The sequence below is a fragment of the Alosa sapidissima genome, chromosome 2 (genome assembly GCF_018492685.1).
Source record: "Alosa sapidissima isolate fAloSap1 chromosome 2, fAloSap1.pri, whole genome shotgun sequence".
In the NCBI taxonomy this organism is placed as follows: domain Eukaryota; kingdom Metazoa; phylum Chordata; class Actinopteri; order Clupeiformes; family Clupeidae; genus Alosa; species Alosa sapidissima.
The window spans coordinates 30,730,023-30,750,653 of NC_055958.1; the positions used below are offsets into that span (position 1 = coordinate 30,730,023).

The 20,631-nt window shown below is 46.7% G+C and overlaps 1 protein-coding gene across 19 annotated transcripts in view; it reads right to left on the minus strand.

The window, feature by feature from the left end:
- The window catches only part of caska (calcium/calmodulin-dependent serine protein kinase a), a 194,672-nt gene extending 174,535 nt beyond the window's left edge, over positions 1-20,137 (minus strand). For 9 of the 19 annotated variants that reach the window (XM_042081275.1, XM_042081210.1, XM_042081159.1 and 6 more), the window contains exon 1: positions 19,365-20,136. In XM_042081275.1, the coding sequence (XP_041937209.1) occupies positions 19,365-19,423 (59 nt within the window). In that variant the 5' untranslated portion in view covers positions 19,424-20,136. Of the gene's footprint in view, positions 1-19,364 lie in introns of all 19 variants that reach the window. The other 10 variants (XM_042081262.1, XM_042081224.1, XM_042081181.1 and 7 more) reach the window with 3 other exon arrangements.
- Positions 20,138-20,631: the final 494 nt, after the last annotated feature.

A 20,631-nucleotide genomic window follows, 5' to 3' on the forward strand; every position in this document is an offset into this window, starting at 1 on the left:
CCACACACACAACAATCTCTGCTGCTGAAGACCAATAGGATAGGTGCTTAGTAGTCCCCTGATGACCTCTCGATACTTTGCCAAAAAAATCAAAGCAAGTAAAGAACTGACTTCTTTACTGAATGCATGGAGGTCTGCAGCGAGGAGCTGGTTAGTATGTACAGGGGAAGACCGACCGACTGACTGACTGACTGGCTGACTGCTGGGCATGTCTGAGGGGAGGCCCTTCCACAAACAGATTGGCTCTCCATCCATCCACAGACAGCTGGGAGAGGAGGGGAGAGGGGAGAGATGTAGGGGAGGAAGGGAGGGGGGGGGGGCGGAGGAGGTGCAAATATTTGAGAGAGAGCCAGCCGTGTAAACGACGACGGGGGCTGATGCATGCCGTACCAATGCTGAGAGGAGAGAGTCAAGTCAAGACGTCTCAAACACACACACACACACACACAGTCAAACAAATTTGAAACCAGCCAGACAATGCTGAGGGGGAGTCGAGATAGAAGGCAAAACAAACACTCGGAAAAATAACAGCTGTCGCCAATGCCCCCGGCACGTCTGCAGTCAGCAAATACGAACCGCTGCAAATTTACAAACTCCCTCGAATCTCACATGCCGCCTCTTCTTCGACACACATCCCCATGCACATCATCAGAGTCCAGAGAGGACAGCACAGTTGCCTCAGCAACACAGAGACTCAGTCATGATGAGCCCCCATGAACATTTAACAGAAGCGAAACGGATGGTTTCAAACCTGTTTGTTGTTGTTAGCGTTAGCTGTGCAGTAGCACAGTGAAATCCTTGCGTGGAAGCTTCTAGTTACGAGTCAGCACAGATGGAGACCTCCTGCAGAAATCAGGGCTTGGGGGTGGGGGTTGCGTGTGTGTGTGTGTGAGTGTGTGTTTGTATGGGGGGGGTGGGTGGTTGTGTGGGCTGGTATCTGAGCTTCACTGGTCAGCCTGCAGACAGAGGTCAAGGCACCGTTGGCTCTGACACACCTTCCCCAGAGCCCCACATCACCCCCATCACTGCCTGCTCTAGAGCTACACCCATGGAGAGAAAATCACAGGGTGACGGGAGTGGGGGAGTGACCCAGTGACTAACACACACACACACAAACAAAACACACCGACACACAGACTCACCCACACACTCTCACTAACACACATACAGGACACAGACTCACCCACCCACCCACCACACACACACGCACACATACACACACACACACACACGCACACATACACACGCACACACACACACACACACACTCTTTTTCTCCCTTCCTCTCTCATTTACAAAGATGCATACAATACTTTCTTCTTTTCTATCTCTCCCTCACACACATACACACACACACACACACACACACACACACACACACACACACACACACACACACACACACACACACACACACACACACACACACACACACACACACACAAATATCCACTGTTAAATATCATTTTCAAACACCTGCATGCTCTCACTCCCTTATACACACACACACACACAGACGCAAGCATACTCAGACCCCATCATTCACACGCTTACACACACACACACATTTTTCACTTCCCGTAACATGTGGGGACCAGATAGCATCTGTGAGTGTGTGTTTGCTTCCCTCCCAAACATCTCTGTGTTTGCACTCACGCCTCTGTACGGGAGAGCAGAGATAAACATCCTGCCGTCTTCTCCCTCTCTTGTGGTCTATGGCAAGACTGTGTGTAGGTTTTGCAGGAATGTGGGAGTGTGTGTTTTCCAAAGCGAAGATGGAAGGATGAAATAAGTAGTCACTGAGAAGGAGCCGGAAGGTCTGTGTTACACACAGCCTGCAGAGACATGCTCTCTCTCGGTCACACACTCTCTCTCTCTTTCTCTCTCTTTCTCTCTCTCACACACACACACACACCCACCAAGTGAATCACTGCCAAGACCTACAACTTTAATTACTACATTTGCGAACTGACACTTACATTTTAAGTTCCTCTCCACATTAACAAGTGCACATGTGTTGCCTAGATGGCCTTCAGGGCTTCCCCCTGCCTCCCCAACCCACACCAGCACCCCCCTCCCCCCCCCCCCCATCCTCTCTCTCCCCCTTCCGTATCCTCTTCTTCTTGTCCCCATTTGGATAATGCTTCTTTTGGAAAGCCCAACCTGTTTTCCAGGATCGTCTGATAGCGAAGACAACTTGTTCTTTATGACTAAATCAGTGGTGCAATCAGAGTCAGCATGACACTACAGGCGTCTCCTGCATGGAGTGCGACATCATCTCAGTGTTCCTGTGCCACGCTGGAGTACACAGCGAGCTTTCAGCATTACTTATTTATGCTGGATACGTTTCACCAGCAGGAAAAAGGGGTTCAGAAGGGGGTGTCAAAGTGTATTCTGGGACTTGTAGTAAAATCCTGGCCTACATTACATACCTCTACAGCAGTGTTTCTCAAAGTGTGGTCCGGGGACCACTGGTGGTCCGCAAGCTTTCCCAAGAAGTCCGCGAGCAGACGTGGTAAAATACAATATAGATGAGTTGTTTGCAATATTGAACCAACACTGCACATGTAAGCTACGCCAGTTTAAATCGTTTGAATCCGCTGCAATAAGCAGTGCAAAGAAAATAAGGAAGGTTGTCCAGTGAGTAGGCCCATTGTGCAATATACTGTTGAAATACTGTTGTTGTTTTTTTAATCTAGGTGGTCCGTGAGGTTATTTTTTTATTGGTTAAGTCTGAAAAAGTTTGAGAAACACTGCTCTACAGCAATATCAATAGGTACTACCAGAGAGGGTTAAAGCAAAGTAATCAAGGATCTTTGGTACTACTGCAGCAGGATCCGGTTTCTTTTTCTGAACTTGAGTAATTTTCAGACATAAGTAGCAAACTGTTCGTCTCATCCCAGTGTAAGACATCCAAAGCCCGGGGACAGTGAGTTCCCTTTGTCCCAAGTGGTGCTGTGGTCGTCCAGCATGATTAACAGTTGAGATATTTGAGAGCCGCCTAACTAGAGGATGAGGACTTGGTCATTTTCCACAACCACCATTAAATCAGTGTGATCTGGATTACAGACAGGGACACAGTGAGTAGGAGAAAGAATGTGTGTGTGTGTGGGGGGGGGGAGGAGGGTAAGAGTGAGAGAAAGATAGAAAAGGAGTAGAAGAATGGACAGAGAGAGAGAGAGAGAGAGAGAGGAGAGAGAGAGAGGTTAGAGAGGAAGAATGCCCCAAAAACAGAAAGTAACCCTGGAGCAGCTAGCTCCTACACACACCTGACAACAATTAGCGTAGCTCTCCAACACAACGCCCTCACACCGCTGTATGTGTGCACTGACCCACTGTTCTGCTGACAACAAGAGACCCTCTCTCTCCCAAACTACCCCCGCCACATACACACACACACACACACACACACACACACACACACACACACACACACAGGGCCCCCGGTCAGCCCAAGGCCTGGGCTGTCCTCCCACCAACCCCCCCCCCCCTGAACCTAGCATGCCTTGCTGTGTGGTTCTCGCGGTGGGAAGCCTCAAATGCCTGTGGTGTGGACAGAACAGGACGCGATTAGGAGGACCAGGCCGTGCGAGCGCCAGAGCGCAGCCATGATGAGGCACTGGGACTGTGCTGCACTGGACGGGTGACATCGCGTGTGCTGCTATGACAGCGGCGGTGGTTAGCCAGACATCGGGCCTCTCGGGGGAGTCGTGTGTTTGGAGGTTTTTAAGATGAGCTCTGGTAGGAAGAGGCGCTGTGAACTCACAGAGCTACAACACAAACACACACACAATATGACAATACACACACAAAGGCAAGCTTGTTTTGGTGCATCCATCAGTACCTGCTGTGTCCAGCGTTGCAGAGAGTGGAACAAAACATAAGAGGGGAGGGAGGGAGAGAGAGAGAGAGAGAGAGAGAGAGAGAGAGAGAGAGAGAGAGAGAGAGAGAGAGAGAGAGAGAGAGAGAGAGAGAGGGAGAGAGAGAGAGAGAGAGAAGAGTCCGCCAATGTGGAGAGTGTGGTCTGAGGCCTGCCAAATGCCAGAGTTATGCTGTGGTTCGCACAAAAGAGTGTGTGTGTGTGTGTGTGCGTGTGCGTGTAAGACAGGGAGAGAAAAGGAGAGGAAGAGTGCTATGTATTTGCACAGAATCTCACCCCCTCCTCCCTGTAGGCCTCGTCATGGGTCTGCCTCAGTCACACACACACACACACACACACACACACACACACACACACACACACACACACAGCCAGCACACTCACGCCATCCGCAATCAACCGGAAGACAAGCCCCCGGGCTCGGCACCACACTCACCAGGGGAACGGAGAGAGAGAGGGCAGCCAGTGAAAGAGGAGGAGGAGGAGGAGGAGGAGGAGGAGGAGGAGGAGGTAGCGAAAACAGAAGGTGAGGAAAGGGGTAGGATTAGACCAAGGGAATGACAGAGCGAGTCAGGAAGGAGGAGAAAATGAACGACAAGAGAGGATGGTGGTGGGGGAAAGGGGATCAGGGCAGCAGTCCTGCAGTGTGGACACGTGAGAGGGACATAACATGGACGGAGGCTGTGAAGAGCGGATACAGGGAGTATGGAGAGAGGAGAGCTGTGAAGAAGGGATACAGGGAGTATGGAGAGAGGAGAGCTGTGAAGAAGGGATACAGGGAGTATGGAGAGAGGAGAGCTGTGATGAGGGGATACAGGGAGTATGGAGAGAGGAGAGCTGTGATGAGGGGATACAGGGAGTATGGAAAGAGGAGAGCTGTGAAGAAGGGATACAGGGAGTATGGAGAGAGGAGAGCTGTGAAGAGGGGATACAGGGAGTATGGAGAGAGGAGAGCTGTGATGAGGGGATACAGGGAGTATGGAGAGAGGAGAGCTGGAGCACTGAGACCAGGTGGAGAAGGCAAAGCGCTGATCTGCGGTCTGGGTGGTCCCAAAGAGACAAGCTTACACCTGAATAGCTAGTGAGCAAAACCTAGCCTTTATCCATCTCTCTCTCTCTCTCTTTCTCCCTCTCTCTCTCTCTCTCTCTTCCTCCCGTTTTGTTAGTCAAGAGAGAAACCAAGACTTGCCACACACTCACCCAAGGCCGACGTCACAGCTGAAGAAATTCCGCTGCCCGCGTGAATGAATAAGATGGACCGCACGGTAATAATATTTACATTAAAGCAAACACACTCATACATAATTGTGACACGTTTCCAGAGGCTCGCAGGCACAAGAAAGCCTTTCAAATCATGCATGCAGAAGGCACGCGTGAGGAAGAGAGAGAGAGAGAGAGAGAGAGAGGGAGAGAGAGAGAGAGGAGAGATGAGGGACAAACAACCACAACACACTGCAGCTCATTCTCTAATGTCATCCAGAGTGGAGTGTGTGAAAGCGGCGCTTTAGACACCGTTTTGACGAGCCACATCAAAGGGGCTCTCTGATTCTCTCCTCCACATGTTCCAGTTGTCAGGAGAAGAGCAACAAAACCAGAGAGAGTGAAGCAAAACAACGACTTCTCTGATTCATTATTTGTTATTTCGGCACCACAGCTTCAATCAGCCAGACCGAGAAACAGAGTCGTCAGCTCCAGCTGTTTCTGAAAAGCCCCTTGAGAAACCTTCCAGATTAACGATGAAATAAGTTTCTCTTTTTCGGAAAGATGAGCGCTTGCTTCAGAGCAAAGAGAGAGCGAGAATGAAAAGAGAGAAAGAGAAAGAGAGAGAGAGAGAGAGAGAGAGAGAGAGAGTCAGGGGGTGGGGAGGAGTGAAGAAAAAAGAGCTCAATCACTGGGAGTGAAACTCTCGCCGCGTGCGTTAAATCCAGTCAGAGCTCTCGCACATCCACGTTCGGCACCCAGCTGTTGAGCCGTGAGGCCGCGCCGAATCTGCACTGGAGCGGCCGATGCTGCTGATAGCGGTGCGGGCGAGAGATTATTTCCCGCTCTCTTTTTCTCCCTCTTTCCCCTCCCTCCATCTCTCCCTCCCTCCCTCCCTCCCTCACCCAGCTCTCTTCGTTTCTCCTCAGGAGTCGTCGCTATTCCAGACAGGAAGCGTAAGACCCTGCGGGATCAGCTCTAAACAATTCTGTTCTGCTTCACTCTTGTGAAGTGGATATAAAGAGATTTCTTTGGGTCTGCGTTTTTACCCCTCTCAATAAATAAATAAGGAGGCTAGAGCGAGGGGGGGGAATGTGAGAGAATGAGGAAAATGCAAAACAATAAATCCAACACACACACACACACACACACACACACACACACACACACACACACACACACAGTCTTCTGAGATTAAGCATTTTGGGGACTTGGTGAGGTCATTAATTGAGTGAACAGCACGGGCATAAAAGCCGAGACTACTGCACTCTCATTTTCCAGTAAGGGAGAGAGCCGCCTGCCAATATCCGCTTTCCGCAGCTCAATTTGCAGCCGCTATCTGCCTCCCACACGACACATCTCGGCTACACATCTTTGTACTTCTTTTTAAACGCTTGGTCCCCCCCCGATCATCTGTCTCAGTTGGCTTCCAGAGGCGGTTAGGGGCCCGGGCGATTTCGCCGCAGATTGGCTCTCAGAAAAAAAAAAAAAGAGAAAGAGTCCGCGCCGAGAAAAACGTCAGCTAGCCACCACACTCGTCTGCGTAAACAGGCCCTGCAGTCGAGAGCCAGGTGCCACATTCCACTCACATTCGAGTCAAGGTCGTTAAGACACAGTGTGTGATTTAAACATTACACCGGAGGCGTGCGTGTGTGTGGGATGGTGGGTAATGGTGGAGAGACTGAATGATTATACAGTGTAAAATATCCTCCTCTGTGCCCAGTTCTCTGAGTGCCACAGACACAAAAATCTCGGGGGTTGCACAGAGCCGCTCCATAGCAACTGATTTACGCTCGGCAGCGGTGGCTGAGGTCAGTGCTGGTGATTGCGGCTCCCTCAAACAGAGCCGCCACTACCGGAGGAATGCGAGCCATGTGAGTGACTCGGATGACTTTAAAGATGCACATTTTCTGGGGGCCGGGTAAACACAATAAAGCCTGATGAGTTGTGTGGCTGCCTCTAACTACACACTCTCTCACTCAGACACACACACACACACACAGAAGTGAAGGTAGGACACAGCTCCAACATAACCTCTTCACAAGAAGGGGCTGTGTTTTGAAAACTACCATTAGAGCAATGCTTTTACAGGTGCATAATGGTTCCTCCAAACCAATTAACAAACACGCTCTTAGAACGGCCCAATAAGCTTCAGCCATTCGAAACTCAAGTCGGGTCATTTGTGGTGAAGGCCGAACCAAATGAGATCAGAGGGAAGGTGGAGCAGAGAGCTTGTTTTCAAATCTGTGGCTAATGCTTGCTGGAGTAGCAAGCCTTGCATGTGGTAGCTTTAGTGGGATTTTAAGGCAAGTACTTGTTGTATGCCCTTATGTTAGCAGGAAACTGAACATGCGATGCGACCTTGACAGTCCCGACACTACGGCCTCCCTGCGGAGATAAAAGAACAGCTGGAACAAAATCACAGAGCCGTGGCTGGGACGGAACCAGACCAGTCAAGTTTCCCATCAGATACAACTTATAGAGGAAGATCTTAATGTCTCCCCAAGGTTCCCCCAAGATCACAGTGAGGTCACTAGGGTAAAGGCCAGCTATTCTCACATAACACTTCAGGAACAGCTGAGTTATCCCCATCACATCCTGTCCACACACACACACACAGGAATGTGACATCTGACACACTTACTGAGAGTATCCCCGAGAGAGGTTGGACATACATGTGCAACACCCTTAAGATGGAGTTTGCATCACCTTCTGTCCTTTCCTTCCTAATCCTGCCACGATCAATAGTTTCCAGCCCAGACATGTCAGTTCAGCATTTCCACACATATAGATTTCCAAGAACATGTGGTACTTCCGTGTTCAATGTTGTAACCTACTAGCATATATACTTCCACAAAGCATATGTAGAGGCTAACATACACTATTCTTATTTATCTCCAGTACATGGTCCACAGAAACCAAACACACAAACAGTGCATTAAATAAATACATTATTGTTGTTCTCCTTGGTGAAGTCTTACCAACTTTTTTAATTGTTTACTGTTAAATTTAACTATTGTATTGTTATTTGTATGTTGCTTTGGACAAAAGCGTCTGCTAAATACCATAACCATAACCACAAATACATCCTGGCCTACTTCAACTCATTTCAGAAAGGCTAACCAGACCAAGCAAGAGCCTCGGCAAGCATGCGGTGAATCAGACAAAATAAACCCAAAAATAAGATGCTTGTGTAACAACAGAGGCTTCGGTGATGAGCATAGCAGCAGCACTTGCCCAATGATGTAAGCCCTTACGGCCGTGGACACTGGAGCGAGATGCAGCACTCGGGCGAGTTGTCATCAATCCAAGTGGGGCAGAATAACATGGTCCAAATTTTTAAAAAAGGTTGCAGAGACATTAGGAGACTGAAAAGGGGTCCACTTGATTAATGGCAGTATATTTAGTGATATTTTTGCCTTGTGTATATGAACAGGTATGGCATGAGATATACCTTATACAAGATTATTTACCTGTATCCTACAAAATCATCAGAAATGCACATTTAATGACAAAAGCCATCTTTTATCACACAAAAATGTAAAACTGTGTGGTGAAATATTCTTTATATAACAAAAATTAAACCAAGTATTAATCTTAAAATGTGGGTCAGTATAAGTAAGTATATATACTCTTTTGATCCCGTGAGGAAAATTTAGTCTCTGCATTTATCCCAATCCGTGAATTAGTGAAACACACTCAGCACAGTGAGCTGCCTGCAACAACAGCGGCACTCGGGGAGCAGTGAGGGGTTAGGTGACTTGCTCAAGGGGACTTCAGCCGTGCCTACTGGTCGGGGTTCAAACTGGCAACCCTCCGGTTACAAGTCCGAAGTGCTAACCAGTAGGCCACGGCTGCCCCACAAAATGACCTCAGCTGATGACCTCCAGTCTGTCAATGGCATAAATCAGAAATGGGGGTGGGGGGCAGTGGAACTTTGTTATTTGAATATTATCAGTCAGTAAAATAATTACCCTGTGAAACTATTTCCTGAGAAGCACATACTGTAGGCCTAGATTTTCAGCAAAAACATCAGAGGTACAGACCTCAGAGGCAAGCTACAAGTTGGCTGCTTCAGTTTCGGTTTGAACCACACTCCTCGGAGCTTGACCACCACAACAACAAACTGGTCAGATAATCCAGCTGCATCTACTACTCAAGCCAGGCTCTGAGTGTCCTCCAGCAATGCGGTCAAGCACACAGACAGAGACAGAGGCTAATGATACTTCATGACAAATCAATTAATAACAACTTATTTTTAATTACCAGTAATACATTTAAAACAAATATTATAAATAAGTAATAAATTGTGACTACCCTTGTCCAGCACAGGTCGGTGCTTTGCACACTAAAGATGAGAGAGCGTCTGCATGCACACAAACCATCTCTGGAGTTCAACAACAATTAACTGATGATTATCCCATACCCCTCTTTAAAAAACAAGTTTCAAATGAATATTTTGTTTTTAAATTAAGTTCACAGACCATCTGCTGTCTGTTTTCTAACTTATTAGTTTCCCAATAAATCATCATCATTGTTTACCATCTGGGCATTCTGACTCACTGGAATAGCTTGATCTGTTCCCAACTGAATATTCAGTGAGAACAAATAATCAGTCAAGTCAACATATAAAAAGGTCAAGGAAGGAGGAAAAAAAGGCAGTTTTGACAGCGATGCACTGGCTTACTAGTGCAGAAAGGCTTGGGGACATCAATGGGATGTTTTCAAGAGGAGCCATAGTGGCATTCTTTCCAGTTATTGCTTGGCTTCTTTTCCATGATAACACACTGGGCATGCTTTTCACTTCCCCTGGAACAAATGGGAACGCCAACGCTTTCAGCCACCATTCCCACCCATGACAAAATACTCCTTCCCGCCCCAAAGCAAAACAAATATTTTTCCAGGTCAAGGCTAAGGGTACTTCAGCTGTGCATCGCTGCATTGCTAAAATGAACGGGAAGTAGTTACCTAGGAAATACAGCCCCGCTTCAATCTGGCCTTTACAAGCAGGTTGTAGTGTACTTTGGCAGTGGGAGAGGAAATGACTTCGACTCCCAGGCCCACCGTGAGCGGAGAAATATAGAAGAAAGAAAAAGCATGAGGGGGGAGGAGGACGAGGGAGGTAGGGAAAGATCCAGAAATACCACAGGCTACCTCAGCAGCTTCCTTTTTTTCCCTTATAGCACTGAGTTGACCACGCAGTGTGAGGGGACAGGGTATGTTTGTCTGTACACACATGTATGCAGGGGGAATCTGGCTTAATGTCTGTAGGAGGTTTTAAAATTGTATTAAAAAAATCAATCAATCTACATCGTGAAAGCAAAATATGAGGAGTGATACTGATTGATACTGGGACTCTGATGAAGACACTGTTGTGTCGAAACGTTAGTCACTACTAGCACCATTACAGTCTGCTAAAATGATTTGTGTGCTCTGGTTCTTTCCTAGGCCTCGGCCTTCTGAGGTGGCCCAGGACCTGCTGCTGAGTGATACTGACACTTTCTAACCTTTTGTTAGAAAGCCTATGAGTGCAGTCTTTGTCCACCACAGTTGTATAACACTTTACGCACGTCCCTAGGTGAGAAAAAGTCGCAGGCGTGACGTCCCAGCGAGGCTATCCTTGAAAGAGTCACACCGTCCTGAAGGGACAGTGGTGCAGGCGGTCATAAAACCCAGACCTCAGAAGGGAGAGCGGGCCTGTTTGCCAGCCGCCAGCCCTTGTGTCTTACCGCATGAAAATCCCATCCTGATACTGCTGATCACGAGATTACGGAGGGGAGGAGAACAATCGAGTTCCACAGAGCACGTGCACACGTTTCCATCCGGCTGATGGCAGACTCCTGACCGACTAAAGGGGACTGAATGACTCTTTCAGCAATTTGTGAGAATTCCATTAATCTGCTAGGCGAGGCTCTACACATTGAATCTCCCGGTGACCCATGCAGAGGCAGAACAGCAGCAAACTAACACGGCACATAAGCAACTACAAAGTGTGCCTCACTGATCGCACTTGATTCGCTTTGAAAGGTCTGACACGATAGCTTGCTCCTCTTGTAGGGGGAAAAAAAAGTACTTTTTTTCCACCCCCTTTTAAAAAAAGTTCACTCGAAGAAGACAAAAAAGAAAAAAAAAAACAGATCAAAAGAAGCAGGTCAAAAGTAATTTCAAGGAAACAAGCCTGTTGTTTTGATCATACTCCTGCAGAACAAAAGGCGAGAGCAACACAGGCGCAGGCTACTGCTGCCTTTTTACTACGACTCCAGAGGCTGGTCCACTCTGAGGAGCTACATCAAAATAACTAGCAAAGCCGGCCCGATTAATTCAGCTCCCCGACTTTTCCTCGTGAACCCCAGTCTGGTGAGCAAGGTAGAAAGAGAATTTAGTCAGGGGCTTCTGAGCAAGCCCCTAGAGGTTGAAGATGGATGTACATCTGCATGTGAGTGCAGACTACAGTTAAGGTTATGGCCCAACCAAGCTCTGAAAATCTCTATGATCAGTTTTAAAAAAAGCTTTAGACTTACAATTCATATCCAGGGGTGGGGCAGGGCTAAAGACAAAAGCCATACTCTTGGTTCTCTCATTGCAATATGTTTTTTTTTATTAAAGTACCCCATGGACACAGTAATAAATGACTTACAAAAAGTCTAAACACCTTTTCATACTTCCCATGCCTATTCTGAGAGAAACATTTCTCCTCTCCTCTTATGTAATCTCTCCTCTTTAAATTACAATATTATCGCATCAGGCACTTCAGAGGAGAGCAGAATAATGGCCAAGCAAGCTCGGGTCTCTCTTTTTGCGGTGAAAAGGAGCATTTTAGCATTCTGTTCATTCCACAGAAGCAATCAACCAGTGCCTGCCTGTGTCGTCAACCAAGCAGCGGGGCTGGTGACCTGAAAAGGGCCGCCACCGCACACAGGTGCCTCAGCATCCATGCTTAAACAGAGATACCAGCCGACAGGTCGAACTGCCTCTTCAAAGACAAAAAAAAGCACCCCAGAGGAGCCATAGACTAAACGAAAAGGACTTTCCTCTATGCTAGGGGCATAGGAGTGGAAAGTCAAAGCTCGCCACATGAGGATAATTGTGATATTTTTTGCCACAATATTTTAGATTCACAACTGCACAGGGGTTTGAGTATATTCCATTTGGATTCAGTTTCAGACAAATAGTAATTTACTAAATATCAATCAAATCATATCAGATATCACATATCAAATATCATAATCAAATGTAATTCCAGTCTCCAATATCTCAATGCTTTGGAGCATTAGGTGGGCTTTTACTCTCTTGCTTTCTTTCTGTACACAGAGTAACCCCTACACCCTGCAGTTTTTTTTTTATTTCAATATCCTGCATATGGTTTCTATATTCTGTTCTCGCGTCTATGCCTCGCTTCTTGGAGTGGGTAAGCATAACCCAGAGTTTAAAGATTTGTTTCCACTACACACAACTGGAAATTGAGATCTTTTTTTTTGTGTTACGGGTTTCTTGTTATCCTTCTCCTGCCAGAGACCTGCATTTGGTTAAATATGAGTGGAACATTTGCTACAGTGTTTGGAGAGAAAGAGAAAAGGAGTGAGTGAGTGAGATAGATAGAGGGAAAGAGAGAGAGAGAGAGAGAGAGAGAGAGAGAGAGAAAGAAAGAAAGAAAGAGAGAGAGGGGGCAGGCCAGGCTGTTTCATCACCGAAATGAGATGAATAAATATTTGATCAGTGCTGCGGATCCTACGCTGTCATCTTTGTGTAATTGTGTGGAACAAAAAGTACAATTTCAGTACGTTTTCACATCTCCATGGAGCCTCCACTGGTTACGCTCCGCCTGGGGTAAGACCAAAGCGGTGCACACCCACACACACACACACACACACATCCACACCCTCCAAGCCTGGCTCATCCTATTCAACTCTGACACTGACAGGTTAGGTTAGGTTAGGTTAGTGGGGTTTTAGTGCAACTTTGTGGTGGATCACATTAAATCCTTCACTTGCCACCAGCTTCAGATTTACAAGGATTGGTGTTCATTCTAGTCTGGGCTCAGAATTAAAAATACATTCCAGACATGATGATGAAATTCTCACACATCCTTATGAATTAAGCACATGCTCTTAAACTTACTAGGATGGTTTTCTTGAAATTTCATCATGTGAAATTTCGAAACATTTTTTTTTTGTTTTGTTTTGGTTTCAGTACACCCTTCAGCTGCACATTAAAAATGAAACAAGAAAAAAAGAAACCACCTGCAGGGCATGGGCCAACAATCAACCGCAGTCTCATCATCCAGTCTCTAAATTCTCTTTAAGAGCAACAAGGTTTTATATCCACCACTTACAACAGTTCAATGTGTTTCTTTTTATGGTGGGGAGTGATCATTGTGTTCTCTGATCACAACAGAGAAAGTATTTGCCCATGAACAACATGGCGCCTGAAGTGTATGTCATGACATCTGTCAATTAGGAAACCCAGAGCACAATCACGTGGCAGGATCAGTGGATCCCGTCACTTCCCATCACCTAGAGCCCATTGCTGGGGAGAGTAGTGCACAGACTAGAGATAGGAGAGGAACAGAGAAGAGGAGAGGAGAGACAGGAAGGGAAGAGATGGAGGAGGGGGGAGAGAATAGGAGAGGAAAGGAGAGGAGAAGAAGGGAGGAGGAGAGTAGGAAAAGAGGAGGGGAGGGGAGGAAGAAAGAGGAGAGGAGAAGAGAGGAGAGGAGGGGAGGGGAGGAAGAAAGAGGAGAGGAGGAGAGAGGAGAGAAGACAGAGAGGAGAGGAGGGGAGGGGAGGATGGGAGAGGAGAAGACGGAGAGGAGAGGAGGGGAGGGGAGGATGGGAGAGGAGAAGACAGAGAGGAGAGGAGGGGAGGGGAGGATGGGAGAGGAGAAGACTGAGAGGAGAGGAGGGGAGGGGAGGATGGGAGAGGAGAAGACGGAGAGGAGAGGAGAGAGGAGGGGAAGACAGAGAGGAGGGGAGGATGGGAGAGGAGAGGAGAGGAGAGGAGAGAGGAGGGGAAGACAGAGAGGAGGGGAGGGGAGGGGAGGGAGGGAGACAGCAGTAGCTCCTCCACTCATGTGGGTTACGGTCTTCCCGACTCAATCACACAACTGCTACTGACACACACTTCCACTGACCTCATTACCCTCATCATGCTTTAAGAAGGAAAAGGAACAAAGCAACATGATGATGGGCTTGTACAACACACACACACACACACACAGACACATGTACACACACTCACACAAACACAATTAGCAAACACCAGTTCACCACTGGTGCAAGCTAACAGCAGTTAGCCACACACACTCCCTTTATGAGACCCCGGGGGGGACAAATTACAATATGGCCGCCACCGATTCTCTCTTCATTATCATAATGTCCTCAGCAGCAGAGATGCACAAAATAACACATAAATAGAGGTCAGTCGCCTGTGGGCCCAATGGGAGCAGGAGTCCAAAATAAAGGGACCGCAGTAAGGAGAGTCCGAGGCAGCGTCTGGCCACGTCAGTTAGATGCCATCATTTTTCCTGCCCAACAAAAGACAGTCATAAAACCTGGAGATCGACAGATTTTTGTACTAATAAGTGTGACGTACGTGCGTGTGTGAGTGTGTGTGTGTGTGTGTGTGTGTTTTCTCATGGTCTGCCATAGGTCACTTCATTCCATCTCGGCACCGACTAGACACCAGGGGTCACAGAACCAAATAAAGAAGACATTCATCTGCTTTGACGTTTTTACGATGATGGGTATTTTATGCACTTTTAATGAAAATGTCTGCCCCATACAGTGGCTCAACCACAGTGAGTGTTGCACACATTTCTAACCCTTGTTCTTCATCTATATATTACTCTTGTTAGCAAATCATTTAGTACATCCCTAACAATACACCGTCTCCGCATTCATTTCACTATCTGACTGTTTTATATATTTAATTTCTTTTGCACTGACATCCTGCCAATACTGAAATTGATGAAGAAGACATGAAAAAAAAAAACAACTCCAGTGTTTGGCAAGCCTTCAGACTGGGTCTGTGCTGCTGATAATGGCTTGGCCCAAACAGCACAGATTTACACGGCACAGTCCAAGGCTGCTATGGACATGATCATAATCCCATCACTTGAAGGGTCACTGGTGAATTACTGCAACAAAACAGCTTGGAATGACACACCACCGGGGCGTGGACATGCGAGACCCAATTACAATCCAATCCAAACACAAAGTTCTCCGTTTTAAAAAATGTGGATAAAAAAAAAATGGATGCTTGACTGAGATGCAATGGCTTCTGTGTTGCTATTTAGTCACGTCACACATCTGTGTCACATGCGGGCGCACACACACACAGCAAAAATCATGCACACACTACAAAAAATCTATCTCCACAGAGATGCCATCTGTCATTGGCAGTAAGTCCTCCCAGTTTTTTATTACAGTACACAACCACGTCCTGGTCATTTAAAACATCTGTCCCTCTGTGCACAGCAGACACTCACAAGGCTGCACACACACTCAGACATACACACACACACACACACACACATTTACTACATGCAGACAAAAACACGTGCGCACACAGTCTACACACAACCAGACACACCCATTTACTACATATTACATACAGACAAACACACACGTGTCCGTGCATGCGCGCACCGCGCACGCACACACACACGCACACACACACACACACACACAATCATCTCAGAAGAAATTTTTGCATACTACAAACACACATGTTGTGGTGCACAGCAACTCTACACATTCATCAGATGACATTTCTCCCTCAGGCACCCACTAATTGCTTTTCCTTCAACCCCACTGAAATTCTCACTTGTGGGCTATTTCTCCGAATCCACCTGAAACTGAATTGATTTTGTTGATCTCCAATTGTCACTCTAAGATGCCGACAGGCAGAAATCGCATGACATCTTTGAGCAACATGATGGATACTGTTTAAAGAAACAGCCCTTAATAACGCTCACTGACAAGTCACACTCAGAACATGATAACAAGCAATTATGCAGACTAGCTGGCTTCCTTCCACACAGATATTACACATTACATTTAGACAAAAACATAGATGGAGAAAAATTCAAAATCCAAAAAAGTAACCCAGGGAGTGAGATGGCGTTGGGGGGGGGGGGGGGGTATGGGGTGCATATGTGTGCAAGGGGGGTGTGTGTCTGTGTGTGTGTACTAGCTAGCTGCTGTGAGACATGGCTAGTCCGCAGGGCTCTGAGGAAACTGGACTGGGGAGAAGGTCCAAAACAGAAGAGACGAGATGCGAGGCACAAATCTGCCCGTCACGCCAGAACTGGGATAATCCCATACCCCCTGCCCTGTAGCAGTTGGCGGTAACCATGCGCGTGTAAGAACACACACACACACACACACACACACACACACACACACACACACACACACACACACACACAAACACACAGTCCCCCATCCTTAACAGGGCCTCAGTTTAAGAGAGAGTATAGCCTAGAGGAAGAGTGTGGGTCTCTGCATTGAGGAGGTTAATGGAGCCTTTCCTCCTCCTCCAAGTGCTCCTCTAGCTCCTCCTCTCCCTCTCTCTCTCCTCCTCATCACACCAGCAAAGACGCCTCGGGGTGGATGCTGCACTAGAGCGAGGGGATCACTCTGATTCAGATGGGGGCCATGCCACACGCAGACAAACAGGATTTGTGTCAGCAGCGTGTTGTGTGTATGTGTGTGTGTGTGTGTGTGTGTGTGTGTGTGTGTGTCAGTGAGGCCTCTGTTCTCCAAAGGCCAGATTAAATCCTGCGCCAATCCGCCGAGACCCCGGTCCATGCTGATTAAAACATGCAGAGCCACTAGTCAAAAAAGATGCTCTCCCTCTCCTCCCCTCCTCCCTCTCCTCCCCTCCTCCCCTCCTCCCCTTCCCCCAGTGGTCCCTGAGCAAAGATGTTCTTAATTTAGCCCTCCATAATCTACACACGTGAGGGTATATTTCCATAAAAGATCCTAAATAAGGATTAGTCCCATTTAGTTTGTTTTGCTTTTGTTTTCATGCAGCGTTGCCCTGCTAATCTCTGACCAAATTAAAGTGGAACTTTGGCTTAAAACAAGGTCCCCGTGACCTTCCCTGGTACTGTGACAGCCCCAGTCAGCAACAACGGAAGACACAGAGTCTGGACTACTGTGACATACTGTAGCCTTAAATTCCTGTCACCGTGTGCATGTAAAAAGGCCACAGGCATGTGGAGGTTGTTAGTTACAGTGAGAGTGTTTACCTTTGCACACACATACACACACACGCACACGCACACAGACACACACACACACACACACACACACAGGTGCACTTGGCTGTTTCTCCATGCAGGTTGTAACAGCTGCTGTGACACACAGAGTAGTTGTGGGAAACGGTTTTGTTTTCCGTGGGATTTCTCAAAGCCCTTAGGGCTAGCCGAGACAAGAATGAACACAACCCTCTGTCACAAGGCTGGCATCAAAAAGTCACAGAACTGGTAGATGACATCTTTGAACACCATACAGTTAAATACAGAGGTTAAATTGGGATTTGTTGGCAGAGCTGTCCAAACTGGGGGATAGGGAGTATATTTCTATCATAGGCCTATACAATATTTTCTTCATGGAAGTCTACTTTTGAAGTCCTCTCCCTGTAGTTTATTGGTCATTAGTGCTATGTAAACTGTACTTCTGAAACTTCAAACTTAGATTTACGAGCATATATCAGCATATCTAAGTAACATTGGCAACTGAGGCCTAATACATCTTGAGTAAATTAAATGAGGCCTTGTTCTTGTATACATCAAGATGAAGCCAACACATTTACCATTAATGATATAGCTATAAAAATGGCTCACATTACCTAGCCAAAGTAAACTGAGTTGCTCTGATATTTCTTCTCAAACCACAATATGCTTGATTTCAATATGTTCTGCCTTGCTTATCCAATTTGAACAAAAGCATCAACTATCTTAATGCAACACTTATGTTTGTCACTTAATAGTCTATAATCGAAACAATGTTTAAGGAGAATATGAATGTAAGATCTATTTTGTTATTGACTGTTTCTGACCATTTTCCACATTCACCCTCACTCTGCCATCTGACAAGCGGCTAACGTAGCTTCAACCCACTGACAGAAAAAAAGAAAAACCAGTGAAACTTCAAATGTTCGCAAGTTCTCGACTCAATATGTTCTGTACGGCAAAACAAAACAAAATGCGAAAACAAAAAACAAAAAAAGCGTAGCCTATTGCCGAAGAGTGCATGCAAGAATGACTGCCCCCTGCTAAGTATGCGCAGGGGCTCAGCACCAGACACATTTTAGGCTTATGTGCCAGGGCTGAGCCCTGGACAGCCCCGGCCCAATTTAACCCCTGAATACTTGCAACAAAATGATGCTTCAGTGGCCAAAGTCTGACAGAGTTAAAACATAATCAGCAATTTCATTAAATATTATTCAAAATCTACACTGGAGGTCCAGAGGAGAGCCCCTACCACTCAAAATGTTTTACTTATCCTACCATATCGCCTTAAAAAAAACATAATGAGACAGTTCACAGAAGAATATTGCATAGGTAGGCTATCACTGAAATATCTCAATACACAGCTAGATTCTGATCAACTGAATGAGCATGGAGCGGAATGGGAGCCATAGCAGAGGTTAATATTCATTAGTGTCACGGTAGTCTTCCCCAATTTCTCACAGGGCATTTAAGTGCCAACACTGACTCCACTATAAATGGTCTCAACATCCTCATTGGGCTGTAATGTTATGTGCTAGGCTAGGCTACAAGCCCGGTCTCTGAAGCTAAATTAGACTAGGCTACTGGATGAATTCAACTGAGGCTCTCATACAGACCTTCTCTTTAATGTGCATTAATGACTAAACCAAATGGCAAATGACAAAGCGAATGTGTACATTGTCAGGTGTGGTTATAGAAGTCTGTAAAACCTTTAAACGTGACACATGTCCGCCCATCATCATGGACCTTGGTTTGGCTGTCCAGATTAGTGTGAATAGATTCTTGGTTGAAGAGCGCCAATCAATAGTTTTCTGTCTCCCAATACAGACTCACAGTCACTGCACCACTGAGAGCGTTTTTCATGCAAGGCTGAGTTATCCATCGAGGAAGACACACCATGACAAACTGACATCTAGCCCGTCGCAAAGACAGGAGGCAACCAACATGGTTCTACCCACACCGGAGCCACATATAGGATTCATTACAGCCCACACACCATCGCCCCGCAGAAGCAATATTGTAACAATTAAGCAACATGACACTTACTTTCCAATGACCTCGCACAGCTCGTACACATCTTCAAAGAGAACGTCGTCGTCGGCCATGGTCCAACAAGACTGGGGAAAATATTCCCCCAAATCCTAACACAACGGTTGGCTGTATCAGGGCAAGACACCGACCACAATAAAAATTGTCTGATGTTGCAACTTCTGATCTTCCCGTGGGCGACGAAGGTATCTCCGAACAATCGTTCCGAAAGCTTCCAAAATTCCTATGGGCGGAATATTTTTCCCAAACCGTCCGCGAATGCCTCAGATGAGGACCAAGCCAGCCAGCGAGCGCTTAGTCCGTTTGACTCTCTTCGGCCCCACCTTCTCCTTGTTTCCCCGGCTCCCTAATCCTTCGCTCTGAGCCCTACAAACTGATATTCAGACGTAATTAACGACTAGTTTACGCGACTACCGCTCATGCGATGCTATTGTAGTCTATGCGTACCTTACCTAAGGGTTGCTAAATCCTGCAACCGCTATAACTGGCTGGTTATACCGACGTACAGTTAGCTGGTTAGCTAACAAGCAAAATCTAATTGTTTTTACTGGCAAACGTGATTACTGTAATAAGGACATTACAAAGGTTTGATGTCCCATTAACGCTCTTGGTAAATGAAAGGAGACGCCAAAATACGCTCTAGGTATATGCGCTCATTTTGGTCTTCTCCGTGTGGTTCAGGTGGGGTGCCTTTCTCCGCTGCAAGAAATGGAACTCAAAGGCTTGCTGTATCTCCGATTCACCGTTGCTCTAGTTTTCCTCCGTCACTCCTATGCTTGTTCCAGCTTCCAGAAAAGCCAAGCTCCTCCCTCTCAAGGTTATGAAACTGGCATGCACAACGCCATAATGGCTCCGGCGCAGGGCTCGTATTCAAAGCTCTTCCGGCCTAAGCGAAAACAGCGGCTTGAGCCAACATGAAGGACTCAATGGCTGCCGACTTTCGTTTCAAACAGCAGTTTCCTAATTCATTTTCAATGAGCACAAGTCATTCGCACACCAATCCGCGGTGTCTACGACAGTCCAGAGCGCACGCGTAGGTCATTCAAACCCCATCAGCTGATTAAGGACTTCTTTCGCTCAAATCCTATCCATGACCCTACCGCCTTCAGCCCACACATTTCAGGCGCACCTTCCGTAAACATTCAGTCATAAATAAGTAGTCCAATAGTTGTCTGCTCAATAGGCCACAAAACTAAAATTGGAGGTAGGCTGGGCTAGTTTACTGAAATAATTAATTCTTAATGTCCACATTTCAAGATATGAA